This window comes from Cottoperca gobio, chromosome 24, assembly GCF_900634415.1.
Source record: "Cottoperca gobio chromosome 24, fCotGob3.1, whole genome shotgun sequence".
Lineage (NCBI taxonomy): Eukaryota > Metazoa > Chordata > Actinopteri > Perciformes > Bovichtidae > Cottoperca > Cottoperca gobio.
The window spans coordinates 10,081,144-10,095,669 of record NC_041378.1 but is presented as its reverse complement, the minus strand read 5'-3'; the positions used below and the strand labels follow the sequence as shown (position 1 = coordinate 10,095,669).

General features: G+C 41.8%; 1 protein-coding gene across 4 annotated transcripts; it reads right to left on the bottom strand.

Moving 5' to 3' along the window:
• Positions 1-1,678: 1,678 nt before the first annotated feature.
• LOC115003763 (bcl-2-modifying factor-like) lies at positions 1,679-14,299 on the bottom strand. Of its 4 annotated transcripts, none has more exons than XM_029425675.1 (5): positions 13,730-13,825; positions 13,484-13,623; positions 10,178-10,444; positions 8,684-8,904; positions 1,679-5,576 (listed from the first exon to the last, which is right to left on the bottom strand). In XM_029425675.1, exons 2-5 carry the CDS (start codon positions 13,542-13,544, stop codon positions 5,460-5,462), a joined length of 666 nt encoding a protein of 221 aa, XP_029281535.1. In that variant the 5' UTR covers positions 13,545-13,623; positions 13,730-13,825; the 3' UTR covers positions 1,679-5,459. The 4 variants fall into 4 exon arrangements, with proteins under 4 accessions (XP_029281535.1, XP_029281537.1, XP_029281538.1 ...); XM_029425677.1 differs by having other exon boundaries at positions 10,199-10,444; positions 13,730-13,814; XM_029425678.1 differs by lacking the exons at positions 13,484-13,623; positions 13,730-13,825 and adding an exon at positions 14,240-14,299.
• Between the last annotated feature and the right edge of the window lie 227 nt (positions 14,300-14,526).

Below are 14,526 nucleotides of genomic sequence, written 5' to 3'. Positions count from 1 at the left end.
GCAGCACGAGATGCAATGTGCTAATCTTTACGAGGTTCAGGTCAGGCCTTAAAAAAAACATGAATTTTCTATTTTCCTGAGGCTGTGTGTTTCTGCACTCCCCAACCTGACACATACACTCCTTTAAGCTTCCTCACTACCCCTGTCTACACAAAGCAGCTGCCTGAGGGAGACCTGGTGACAGAAAAGTGAATCACAGTTTAGGTAAGGTTGCACCTTCCCCCCGAGGGAAGAGTATATAAAAAAAAGATGTGCTGAGCTCCAACATTGCCTCCAGGGCTTATGAAATGCTTCTATTGTTCATGCTAAATTAACTTTTTCAGGGCTTTCATGGCGGTTTAAATCACTGGTGTCTAGTCATAGAACATGTTTTCATTCAGTGACTGTGACTTTATAGGATTGTTATGGCAGCAGAAGCTTGTGATGTGACGAACACATGACTGATTATGTAAATTCAAATGTTCCCATGTGATTTTGAGCTATGGCACTGGCATGGCTCTATGGATGGCAATGGTCTGTTGGTCCGTTCACCACTTTGGTCCAGATTGAAATATTTGAACAACTGCTGGACGGATTGAAACTAACTTACTATACAGACATTCATGGTCCCCTGAGAATGAACCTGAATGATTTTGGTGAACCCCTGACTTTTTCCTATAGCGCCACCAGCAGGTCTAGGGTTGTAACTTATATCTCAACTTCTACCTCATGGATTGGCACAAAATCTTCTGCAGACATTCATGGTTCCCAGAGGATGAATCCTACTGATTTTGGTGATCCCCTGGCATTTCCTGTAGCGCCACCCTGGAATTGGTATTTGTTGTTTTCACTGAAATGTTTCTTGAAAGTTGTGATCCAGCACCATTATCAGGTCAAAAAATAAACTATTTGGTGATGACACTTCCATCACCCCTGTTGTTTGTCTTTCTTAGCACGCTAACACACTAATCTAAGATGTGTTAGCGTTTAGCTCAAAGCGTATGTACAGTGATAACTATTTACTTCTCAGTCTCTTTAGAAGTAAAAACATTCATTTCTACTGCTTTGTTGATTTTGTTTACATGCACATTAGTATCTTCATTTTAATTCTTATCCTGGTTTTGATAATTTGGCATATGATGTTTACGTGAAGCATTGACAGAACCTGATTATCCAGCTACCTGCAGACATGATAAAAACAGTATCCAGGTTTCTGATGGTCTGTGTTGGTGCAGTGTGCGCTGTGTGTCTTTGACTTTTCAAGAAAAGAGTATGAAGTCACTTTTCGTATGAAATTTGTAGCTGCACGGACTGAATTTACCACACTGGTGGATTCATTTCCCCATTTAATCATTAGTGAAAGAGACGAGAGTGAAAATATAAATAGAATCCTCTACATTACCACTATCAGGCTTTTGTTTCACCATTTAAGCCATCATTACATTGTTCATTGTCTAATTTTAATTTGTTTCTGTCCAGGATCCTTTACGTAGCCACATTCTTTCCCCATTATTATTGTGGGTTTAAAATGAATGGGTAGGGTAGTTAAAGACCAGTAATAGGAACCAACACCAAAACGGCCCTGTGTCAGTTGCAGGCATCATTGTGTGTATGTGTGTATGTGTGTGTGTGTGTGTGTGTGTAAATCATCTTTTACGGTTTGTCTTTGGTAAAAGGAATGAAGCACAAGCCATTTCAATTGTCAATAAAGTTTTAATGAAAAAAAAACAGCAATGTACCAATTTAACATCAGAAGAAATTAAGAGAAATTGTAAGATTTCGAGAGCCAAGCTCTTATGTACAGCATATTGCACTAGAAAAAGAACAAACATCCCCCGTCCTCCTCCGTTCCCTCCATCGCTTCATGTCCTGCGCTGTTTGAAAACTGTGCAGTCGACACAGAGCAGTCCCAAAGATAACACAAACAATGCTTTAACAAAAACTGCTACATTTGGACTGGGTCTCACTTCATTAGGACACATGAATGTGAAATCCTTGAGACCACTCTGAACGTAAAGAAAGAAATGTGAAGACAATACAAACTCTCCGCACGCAAAGCACGGGAGTCTGAAGTAAGTTCCACTGTTCAGTTCATGTATTAAAAGAGATATCGTGGTTTTCACTCCATTAAATTACATTCAAACCCTTAAGATACAGATTTTTTCAGGAATGTTGGACATGCATTTTTACTCCATTTACATATATCGAAAAAGCCCTTGAACTGAGAGTGACACAGCAGACTTGGCAATATCTCCAAATTTTTTAATGCCACAACATTGAAAAAAAAGCAATCCTAGAAAAGCAAAAAGTCGTGTTGTTGTAGTTCTTTCTTCGTCTTCTTACAAAAAGGTATGGACATTTTTTGCTTAAAATGTTTTTATAAAGATAGCAACAATAGCTGTGTCAAATTCATGTTAAATGTATAAAAAAAACCACCAAATCACAGCACTTGACAGTAAAGATGCACTCTTTCTTGGATATTAAAAAAATTGATCGAAGAAATTTGATATTAAAGACACTGAAGGTTGAACGAATAACAAAATGTTTCACTTGAGTCAGGGTTGCAACAGTGGTTGGTGACGACAGGCTCACACCGACTGAGTGGCTGTTCAACCCATCTCATATACACATAATACTGGGCACCATGGTGGCTCATTCCTCCTTCAAATGTAAACCCACAGCCCTACTAGAGTGTAGATAATAAAGCACAAGAACCCCAGACGAGCTAGGCCGGTCCAGCATATTACAGATCTTAAAGAGTTTTTAGAGGGGAAGTTCAGCACAGGAGTAGAAAGAGAGAGGTGCGAAATACAGCATACAGGTAAAAAAAATTGTTTTTTACAGTGCACATTGATTGCAAACAGTCGTTTCTGATATTAAGAAGCGTGGTGAAACTCGCCGTTTGTGCTGAGAGATGTCAAAGGTTGAGCCTGTGCCTCGTGAAACAGATTTCTTTCATTTGTATCAAGGCACAACGAACACGCCGTACTGTTTGTGCCGACTCTATTGTATCAGAGCATGTTGTTCGCACAGAGTCCAAGTAAAAGGAGAGCTGTGATCAGTGACTTTGGGTAATTATGCCAAGCGTTGATGATGATATGGCAGGTCTGTTACTCACAAGGCACATTTTGTACATTTGATTGTCTGCTGTTCACGTGATTCACACCGTTCGTGTGAGAACGCACGAGGCACATGGCTTTTAGTCCAACGTCCCCACACACAGGCACCAAACACACAACTGAATGCGCATCAACAATGAGAAGAAAAGGACTGTACACACTGAGATAGCATCTATACAGTAGCACTGAGCAAATATACACAAAATAAATTAGAATAAATTATCGGAAAAGAAAGCCAACTAATGAAACTTGTTCTCGTTAAGGACAGGGAGTAGTTAAACATGACGCGCGACATGAATTGGCTCAGCGTTCATCGTTTGCAGGAAACAAACTTTTGGTTCAGCTACTCGTGTCGTTACAAAAACAAAATGTTGATGTTGAGTGAATGTGCTTTGGAAAACATAAAAAGTCGAATGAAATATCTTTGATTGTGCAGCGTCCTCACTCAAAGGCAGATTATTTGCAACTCATGGTAAGCATCAGGTAATTAACACGGTTCTTAACTACTCCCTGAAGAAAACATAAAGGAGGAAAAAAACCCATCAGTGTCTTCAAAAGTTCATATCATGAATCTACAACAGACTGAAATTATACATCAAATGAGGAATTTTTAAACATCTTATTAAAAGTCCTTAAAGACTTTTTCCTTGATAAACCTTACATTGAGAAACAGTGGCTGTGTTGTTGCAAAATGCTAATGTGGCATTTGGAAAGAATGTATAAACCTTCTCCTATCCCCAAATGTGTCTGTGTGTGTGTGTGTGTGTGTGTGTGTGTGTGTGTGTGTGTGTGTGTGTGTGTGTGTGTGTGTGTGTGTGTGTGTGTGTGTGTGAGTAAAAATGTTTTCTGAACTGTACAGACGCTGTTCTTACTAAGTTCTCGGTGGAGCTGAATATGCCACTGGCAGTTTGGTGAAAGAAAAGCACTTGAATGAAAGGTTGATACATACGTGTATCAGCACATCGGGATTGAATCAGTGCTCGAGACATTTTCACCTGGAGTGAAATAAAATAAAAATGCATCTCTGTAACTTTAACCCAAAATGTTTCTGTAACAAAGATAATTGTAAGGAGGTGTATTTCATTGAGAACACAGCCATGTTTTGGGAAACGTCAGTTAGATCGCAAATGCAACAGATCCCTAAGATTTGACTTCCTTCCACTGGCTTGAATATTGCTCGCCCCTAAAAAAAAAAATGCTGATTAATGCCATCTCTCCCACAGGCGACCCACACAATGCAGCAGAGGGCAAAATTGCGATTGTCAATTCAGCCAGAGAAAGAAAACTGAAAAGCCTTCGAAAATGATGACATTTCTCCAAATCTTTTCAGCTGTGTGATTGTTTTTCCAATTCCCTGATCGTGATCCCACAAATGAGATTTGTTTGTGCTTATTTGGTTTCAAAATGACTGCAGATTTTGGAAACAGTAAGCACACACTCCTACGTACACATGATCACAAATTCAAAGAGTAATCACGATCATGTCAGGTATTAAAAGTTCCTCGCCTAAAATACCTTCAGTACACCTACATTCAAGTATACGTGTGTTTATCCTTTAAATCAACAGGATCTGAATCTGCACAGTGCTAGGCCACTTCCAACATAATGAGTGGTGCTGGAGATGGAGCGGCTCATGGACGAGACAGGTTGATATAACGTCTATGGTGGAAGCTGGCAAAACACGCACCAAAACTGACCGACACCAGAGTGTACACAATGTCGTGAAAACCATTTTGAAATTAGCCAGTGTGGAACAGTAAAGGATAAGTACAGGGCTTATTGTTTTTCTGAGAATAAATTAGAAATATGCCTCGAGTCCTCAAGGTTTTTAAGTCAGTAACTTTCAGCACAGAAATGTCCACGGCCACAGTTTTTCCTCGCCAAAAAAAAAGTGGCCTAATCTTAAAAATGAATCTTTATTCATGATTTCATGATTCATGATTTCTTTGAAAATGCAAAAGAGTTGTACTGTGGCAGGAGAGAATAAGGCATTCCCTGGACTGATGGAGGTCCGTTCAAGATTTGAAATACCAAATAAAAAGAACAGTTTACTGTACAAAATAGGTAATCTTACAAATATTTCGAAAATATCTCTTCAAACGCAATGGCTTCTTCTTGGAGAGGTGAAAAACAAAAAAGGAAAAGGAAAAAAGAAAAGAAAAATTGTAATCAGTCTCCGTCCAGCGGTGACCAGTGTTTTTCTTCATCTCATCTTCGTATTCAATAAGAAAACAAAATCCAAACCCGTGTTCCATCTTACAGTGCCATTTCTTTAAAAGTCTGGTCCCTTGTCCCTGTCGGGGGAGGGGTGGTGTGGGGGGGAGGGACAAGGGCTGAGGCGAGGGCCAGCAAGAAGCCCCTTCATCTCTGCTCTCCTCCCAGGCGGGGGAAGAGAGCCTCTCTTGGAAACAAAAAGCCAAACAGGGCCATCGTAAGGCGCATCCAGGCCGGCAGGTTTCGTCTCTGATCCCTCATGATCTGCAAAGAGACAGGAAATAAAACAAACGTAAGGTTATCAGCATCAGGGATGGCATGTTGAATCAGACTTTACACAAGTATTAACAATAACTTCACCTGCCTCTGAATTCCTCATAACATGCTTTTGAGGTAACGCCTCGTGAACTGTGGTAAACCCTGCGAACTCAAAGTCTGTGACCAAGTAGATTGGATGTTTCCACAACATTAGCTTGTGTCTAGCAAACATGTCCGTCACACGCACGTCTTGCAGAATGTACAGTATCAGGTGCGGTGGCTCTCTGATTCCTTAAGGACTCTCATTCCCCGACAGAAGTTAATTGTAATGCTTCATTTAGAAGTGATGAAAGGCTGAAAATGACCAGGCTAACAACTGTCAAAACAACCCTCAGGAGCTGCCACTCATCATCATGATATCACTCTATCTTCCTCCCTCGGGTTTGAGACAGCCACTCTTATTAAATGTCGCGTTGTTGACTTCTAAACGAGGAACTTAAAGTGAAATGCTTTCAGAGAACGCACTGCCTATTTCATCACAGCCGTCTTGTAATAGCCGAATAATTATCAAAACAAAGCCAAAGTAAAATGAAACTGCTCCCTCCTATGAGGCTGCCTTCTCCCAGCTCTGTCATATTTCTTTAGGGGCAACTCGCGTGGACTACACACTGATGAAGGGGTTCCTGCTGCAGCCTACAATCTCCTCTCCCTCCCTCCTCTGATCCTGCACAGCTCCCTCTGGCTTTCTGAACAGCCGCGATCACATATTGCAGCCTGTTGCATAAGCTCTCTCTCTCTCTCTCTCTCTCTCTCTCTCTCTCTCTCTCTCTCTCTCTCTCTCTCTCCATCAAGGTCTCGACCAGCCTAGCAATCAGAGTCCGCCACAGGCTATTTGATGCAAAACTAGCAGACTGAACTGAACCAGCACCGCTAAATGTAACCCTAAATGTCCTTAATTGCTCTTAATTCTACACTGCTGAGCTTATTCAAACAGTACGCTGGTTTGTTCCACGTGAGGCTCCTCTTTCTGCTGTCATTTGCATGTGTAGTGGAGAAAGCCGTGTATTTTATTTTCCCTTTTTAGGTTAATGCACCCGATGCAAGATTAGGAAAACTGACAACATGCATGTTTGCTCCTTCACTCTATGTTAGAATCTTTTCCCCGACAAACTAACGTGAGAAACTCAAACAACAAATGCAATGAAGCTCACATCAACAAAGAATCCGCACATTAGCCCACATTTGCAACTTCTGCTTGGATAGGCAAGTGAAAAAGTCTAACAATAGCAGCAGACACAATACAGAAGAAGTGATTGGATAACATAAAGGATTTTTTTTTCTTCTTCTCCCTTTGGAATATTCCTACAACAGCAGTATCAGATCCTGCAGGACTGGAGTGCAGACAGCAGACAAAAAAGAAAATGTCTCTCTTATCTCTTTGTCACAGAGTTACAAACGCAAACCAAAACACACACAAAGACACACACGCCGAGGCAGTCAGCGGGACAACTGAGGTATTGTGGGTAGCTGTGAGTCAGACACTATTTTTAGACGCCATATAAACAGATGGCCAAGTCTACCCAGACACAGACATGCTGCTCACTCTTGTTCGTGATAGTTACAACCATCTCACCGGCTCTTTTTTCAATCTTTGTACAGTTTTTGTCAAAATCTCTCACTATTTATCACTTTCTTTTCATTCTTTTTCCCATTTTCTTTTTCTCTCTCTCTTTATGTGTTGGTATTCACCCTCTCCTCCTCCATTAACCACACAGTTAAGTGCTTTATAAAACTTATCAATCCACTTATTGTGGACGCAGACCCCCATGGCACAACAGTCACAGCAGCAGATAAGAAACACGATACCACTCCCAGTATATTTGTACTTATTAACTAAAGTTGATAGTCATGTGTGACTTATGTGGACTCTCAGTCAGACCAGTGACTTTACAAACACTGATACAAGTAACCCTCTGGACCTGTTACCAAACATACCACATAATGCCAAAGGAGAGTGCAGACTGAAGGTGGAACATGTTGTCACTTCAATGTTTGTTTTTTGTCTAGCTATGCACAATTAACTACATATCATGAACTACACAAGGTATGTGGCGCTGAACTATTCCCTCAGGAGCTTTGCAAACAGTGAGCCTCCACGCTCAATTACTTTCATCATCTCTTCACACGTGCCAAATTGTTTCATGCTTCATGAGGTATGTTCAGTATGAAGAAGTCTACTTTCAGGTAGAGCACACAAGTAACAAACAGATGGCTGACGTTCTCTTTTAAATTGCAGAGCAGAGACAAAGGGATGAAGGAAATTGGCCAGAAGTTGGAGGGTGTCTCTGTAGAGCAGGAAACATATCCCTAAGATTCCTATTGACTGTAATGGCGTGATATCAGTGCCACGGATGCAGTATTGGCAGTGTCGTCTATAATCCTCTGCTCAGACTGAGGCTTTTGTTTAAATAGACAAACATGACCTTGACCAAAGACCTAACTAAGAGTCAATATTTAGATATCGACAGGGAGAAAGTGTTTGTATGACAATCTCATGTCACAATATGTTCCTAGCCGCCAATGACACTGACTGAATACATTTTAGTTTTGGAGGTTTAGTATCCTGTGTGAAGTTACTAAATCGTGCTGTATTAGTGATTTCGGCTTTTTCCTTCAGTGTGGCCAAGAAAGTGGTTGAATCACTGCACAGGCTATTTTTATCCAGTGTGGGCTGTGGCCAATCCAGCTGGCAAAATGTTCTCAAGAGTGAGCCACAAATTGGCATAAGGTCGCTTTGACTTGTGTCTCTATTCAAGTAAACGCTGACACACAAACTTTTTGTCTCAAGTAAATAAAATACAGTTTAAGTCCAAGCAGCCCGTATTTCCCACTGTCCCATGCGTGTCTCGGTTATATGCACGAGCAGATGTTCAACAGGCAAATAGAGGCAATGTTAGTCCACTTGTGTTCACATTGTTTACACTTTGTGATGTAACTTGCATACAGGCTCTGTAGCATGTTGTGTGAAGTGTGTGTGTGTGTGTGTGTGTGTGTGTGTGTGTGTGTGTGTGTGTGTGTGTGTGTCTGCTTCACTGCTTGGGAGCGAGGCTTACCAGTTCAACGTGATCCTGGTGGAACTTGTCTCCGATCTCCCGAAGTTTACGACCAATTTGCGCCTCGACGCTCACCCCTGCCTGCTCCTCGGGTCTCTCTGCCATCCTGTCATCTTCCTCCCCTCTGCCCTCTTCCTCCACCTCTTCAATCTGCCTCTCTCCTCCCCGGTCCTCCATGGGCTCAAACTGAGCGGGGAAATGTGAGCGTAATCCAGCGTTGCCTAAAAGGAAAACATCAAGCTTATTAAAACTTGTGTTGTTGTCTTGAGACTGTTGTCGGTGTCGGTGACAAGAGGAATATAAGGCTAAGAGACATTACTGATATCAGTTCAGTAAAACCACTTACGTTGTCCTTTTTGATTTTAGACTAGACAATGAAAAACCAACACAGTATCTACTTTACACTGCTGCTATACTGCTTTCTGAAACACAAACAGGTTTTATCAGATTTTCTCAGGTGGACAAATTACAAGGTAGGGACATGAAGTACAAGTGAAGTCTACAAACAAGAAAGAAGGCGAGGGTTGGTAGGTGGGAAAACACGAACACCTTATTAAATCAACAACGGCCTCAGTAAACTGCTAACTTTCTGTTGTGTCACTGAGGTTACTCATTGCCTCCAGCATGCGCCTCTGCAGTTATCATGTGTGCTGAGCGCCCTGCTATTCAGAGGACCATAATACCTTTAAGAAACTGAGCAAGGAATGGCACCGGGCCAAGTGCATGACACCGCTTACTGGGTAGATAACAATGAACGACAAGGTAATAACAGTCTGTGGGGTTTGTGTATTTCATGACTTTAAACCCAGAACAATATGTACCTCTCACACTCGCTGGCACTGAGTTCACAAACAAACAACATTCAACGTTCGTTCAATTCAATTAGGGTGATGTCACACTGATTCGATTAGCGATGGGAATATAATATTGGATTAAAAGTGATGGACATATTAGTGTGGGTATGCGCTTTTATGGATGTATGAAATTATTGTTTTCTGTTTTTATCTTTTCAATAAAGACCCATTTAAAATACGAAAACAGAAACCAACTGGCATGTGATTATTCATCAGATTTGGTATTGATAAGATAACTACAAAACTACACTGTTACTGTTCCACAAGTTTCTTAGAATGTCATGTTTCTTAAATTCTCGGTATGCGTATAATAGGAAGTGGGGATCTTCCAGCTACAAGGAAAATGCAATTCTAAGCTTGTTGTTTGCAGTAATAATTCAAAATTTAATTCAGTTCCTCTAATTGCCCAATAACAAAGAAAACTCCCGCTTCTCGCTTTCATCCTATCCAACACTCCTAAAATCCAATTGACAGTTTTAATCACTTGGGTCTCTAAGAACAGTTTGAGTATGAGTAACCTGCCGGATAAAAGGATAAGAGGATAAAAGGAATGACTAATAGGAGAGGTTGCACTAGAACATTCAATGCTGTACATTCAGTTTCTAAAACCATATGACCACATCACTTTCAGCAGGCTTACATGATCTCACCCCCTCCTTACCGTGAAAGGGTATGCGAGGCTGCAGGTGTAAGCTGCAGGGCAGCGTGTTAATGCCAATGCTGTTGTTGTTGTGGCTATACGACGTGGGCACGGCAGCAGTGACAGCAGCGAGGGCCTGTCCAGCCGAGATCTGTGTGGCGCGGTCTTCGTATTTGACGTCCCTAAAGGGTGTTCCCCAGAGCTGCGAGATAGGCCGTGACATGTCCTCCTCCTCATCATCCATGCGACACCTCAGCGGTAAACTCCCTGGAGCGAAGAAGGAGACACGAGATGGAAACTTTAGAATGACATGACAAGTGTGTTTGAAAGTGTTTTGGTAGTGTAAATATTAAACGTATTTGTGGGACTGTGTTTGACTCATACTTATGTGTTTATGATGAGCTTGCAGGTAAATTGGGTGTAATTCATTTCCAAACAAAAAGACAAATATCATCCTGTTATCAGTGGAAACTTTGCCCTCTGGCAGCTATAAATTATCTCACTCTGTCTACATTAAATGAAAATAAATCATGAGTCATTATTGCCAAGGCTAATGTTGTGTGTCGTAATACTGAAAACAAACAAGCAGAGATGGGTAGTCTCAGAGGCACAGATGGATCTACCAATGTAAACATAGATTTAACTAAAGCAATCATCTCTTATAATATAGTGATGCGTAGCAACAGGAGCCAAACATATGGAAACACCCTGTGTCGGTGCAACCAGCGGGCAGCTAATAATGCCATGCCAAATCTGCCAACCTCTCGTAGCAGATTTTGCCAAGTTGTTCCTGCCAAATTGTAATTGGGAGCCAAAAGATGCACTGGAGAAGCTTTTTTTCCCCTCACAACTACCTTAATCTGGAACACTGTGCCACAGAGCAGAGTCACAGAGAGGAGATTAGCTTCCTCCTGCACAATTTTACAGCTCAACATTAATACCTTTGCTCGATGTTGCCTCTCTCTCTCTCTCTCTCAACCACACAATCACTGGATAGCCTGTTTACACTTTAAATGCACACACACACAGCGGCGGGTGGTGTGTGAGTGAAACCTCAGTGAAACCAAAGTCCTGGCTAGACTGTCATGTGCTGCGTGCAGAGGCCGTTTCATGAGGGAGATAACGAGTTTCACTCCATCCTCAACTGTGCCTTGCTGAACGCAAAAACACTCGCACTCTCTTCCTCCTTGGCCACGTGCCACAATCTGAACTAGTGTTTCATCTTTTTTTCCAAGGGTGCCTGTCTTTCCCTTTTGTTGTGTGAGTGGAGACAAATGGCTGGGTTGGGTTGACTGGCAAATGCAAAAAGTTGAAACTGGATATACTGGAATAGTGTTTACTGAGCTTGGCGGCCCCAGTCGTGCATCTCTTTGTGAAAGTGTCCCTGTGCATCATGTCATATCATATGGAGTCAGAGGAGAAAACTAATTTTTGAACAACTGTGGAAAAACATTGTCTAATTATTCAGGCCTTATTATGATAGCGTAAGATGTAAGGCTCTGAATCGGCACTGACACTTCTTTTGGTAAACAAAAAATATATTATACAGCCACACATCCTCTGGCCTCCATTGTTCCCAGGACATTTAATAGGGAAATAAGTCCATTTTGACACTGTACACTAATTAGTTGTGGATTACAGAAATTCAAAACAGCCCTTATCTGCATTAACTTCTCCTCCAGGCAAGTTAAGTAGTACATTGATTAATGTTATACAAGCAGTAAGAGCTTCTCTGCAACTGTACCACAAGTTTCACTGAGATCCAATGTGCACTTGTGTTGTGTATCATTGGCAATGCCAGCACTGCCTTGAATTTCCACTGGCAGCCAACAGAGGACTGGCAAGATTACTATAGTGTCAGACACATAAAAAACAAACATAGAAAGGGAGACACACAGAAAGACATCACACACACACACACACATACACACTGCCTGGGGCAGAAGGGAGGCCTGGCAGCCATGACAGTGCTGGTCAGAGGTTCAAAGCTGCAGCAGAAAGTGGCTCCCTCTGCTGCACCATCTGTGCACAGAGCTCTCATCCTTGCACTACTCTGGGTGGGGGTGCATTCAAGGTGAGATCTGCTGCTATGTATCCTACTGCCTTTATGTAACTAGGAATACATATAATGTGGATATCACTGTGCTAGTGACAGGCGCCAACACAGTCGTAAACACTACTTTACTTATCACTGGGTGGAAAAACAAGCCAGTTAAATAATCCAATCGAGAAAACCTAAATGTTTTGTATGCGTTTGGTGAACGATATTTGTGTTGTTGATGTAAGTTAAACAACTGAGATGCAAAAGTATTCTCTTCAGCTAGAAAAGGTTACTAACTGCGGTTTACATCCATGTGTTTCAAATGGTTCATAAGAGGGCTCCGGAGGACCACCGTGAATGTGCTGCATCTTTACCCGCATTAGGAGCTCGATGCCCCGGGCAGCTCACCGCGGTAACACGCGGAGTCCGACCGCTCATTACTGAAGACATTACATTCACACACATCTAGTGAAGAAACCTTTCGAAACAGGATGCTGCGCGTGTTGCTGCTAACTGCAGCCGGAATTATGGATTTAAACTTTGTTTTGTCGCTTAAAAAGCAGGTAAACCTTTAGCCTGATTCTTGGCTAATTAATGACAGCGACAACCAACAAGTAAGATTTCGAAAACGTGTTATAACAGTGTTACTCGCATGGCTCCCGTTATCCTCCGTTGACACTTTCTCCTCCACTTCGCCTGACAACTCTTCCCCAAAACAAACAGCTCTGAGATAACAGAGCCGATAGGTTCACTCACTCAAAGCATATATTAGTCAATGCGTGAAATAAAAACAGGACAAGTCATTTTACCGTGTGTAATAACGATAATTAGCTGTAATATTGTGTAATGACAAAACACTACACACCAGCTGCTGTGCCTCAAAGACCGGGCAACATTAGCCGGGACGTTGAGAATCCAAGCGCGCGAGGTGATGATAGAACCGTTCACTTGGACATTTATTCACGTCGTCCGTTGAAACAATAGCAACAAGCCTCGCTGGTGTGAAGAACGGGACGGAAATACATCAATAAATGTTCTGTCTGCCATTACGCCAACGCTCCGTTAAGTCCGCTCTTCCCGTCTCTGCCCGGGCATGCTCAAACTGTCTGCACATTGTTGACAAAACTCCCACAAACAACGAAGAAGCACGCGACGGTTTAATGGAGCTATTTCGCCCATGAAATTTGAATAAACGGCCGTCACACTCACCGCCAGCAAACGCGCTTTCCGTTGTGATCGGTGGTATCTTGACAACTTGCCGTTACCTTGTTTCCTACGGACTGTATTGGTGCGACTTGTATCCCTCTTTGCATTACAGCCACTCATACATGTTTGCTGACTAGAGCGGGGTTGTTTTTTTCCCTGTGTAAAAGCAGTCCGCCCCGATGACAGGGAACCGCCCCTTCTTAATAATGTGAAAGGAACAGAGTCAGCTACACAGTCAGTGTTATGCAAATACAAGACACACTAAAGGGATAATAAATGCAGTTATTGCTTAAAACACCATTTACATTTGTATTTTAGCAAATGGTCAGTCGTGGAGGACGTTCATTTGCGTAAGTAAAAGTAGCAGTACAACTGTGAAAAATTATTTGTGTATTGAAAATGTTACTTATGTACCAAAGCAGCAGCACTCAATGCAGAGACCATGATCTATGTGAGTCTAATACTATCATGTGTTTTACTTACTACTACTGTAATGTGTCTTTTTCATACTTTCATATAGTCTTCTGTTGGGTATTTTAATCTATATTTCATATAAGCACATCTGGTGTTTTGTATGCAAAATCTTATTTTTTTTGTAGCCTAACTATGCCTATCAAATAAATGTATTATTTTCAAATGGAAGTACTACTCAAGTAAAGCACATGCAGACTACCTGACATTTACCATAAGGCTACTACCCAACCAATGCAAATGGGTTGATGCCATCTTTTGCCAAATTGATCCAACATTTTTAATTTGGCTGTTTATGCCTGAATAACTGTAGAATTAAAAATTAAAGTATTAAAACCTGCTACCGTTTGTTGTTGGTCTCTGCATAAGATGTCGAGCTCATGTTGTATTATTGTTGTTGAGGTGGGAAAACAACATTGTGACTGGCCCTTTAAGAGAACCGTCCTCCTTGCGACCATAAGCTGGTGACACGCAGTGGACCAATCAGATGGTTTGTTTTGGTCCCGCCTTCTGCTTCGTGTATCTTGACACGTGGAGGGGGAAAAACACAAACCCAGATAAGACATGTGACTGCTTTCAGCGCTCCGCTCAGCTGATTGGGAGCTGCTGCTAGATAAGAGTGATTGCACCC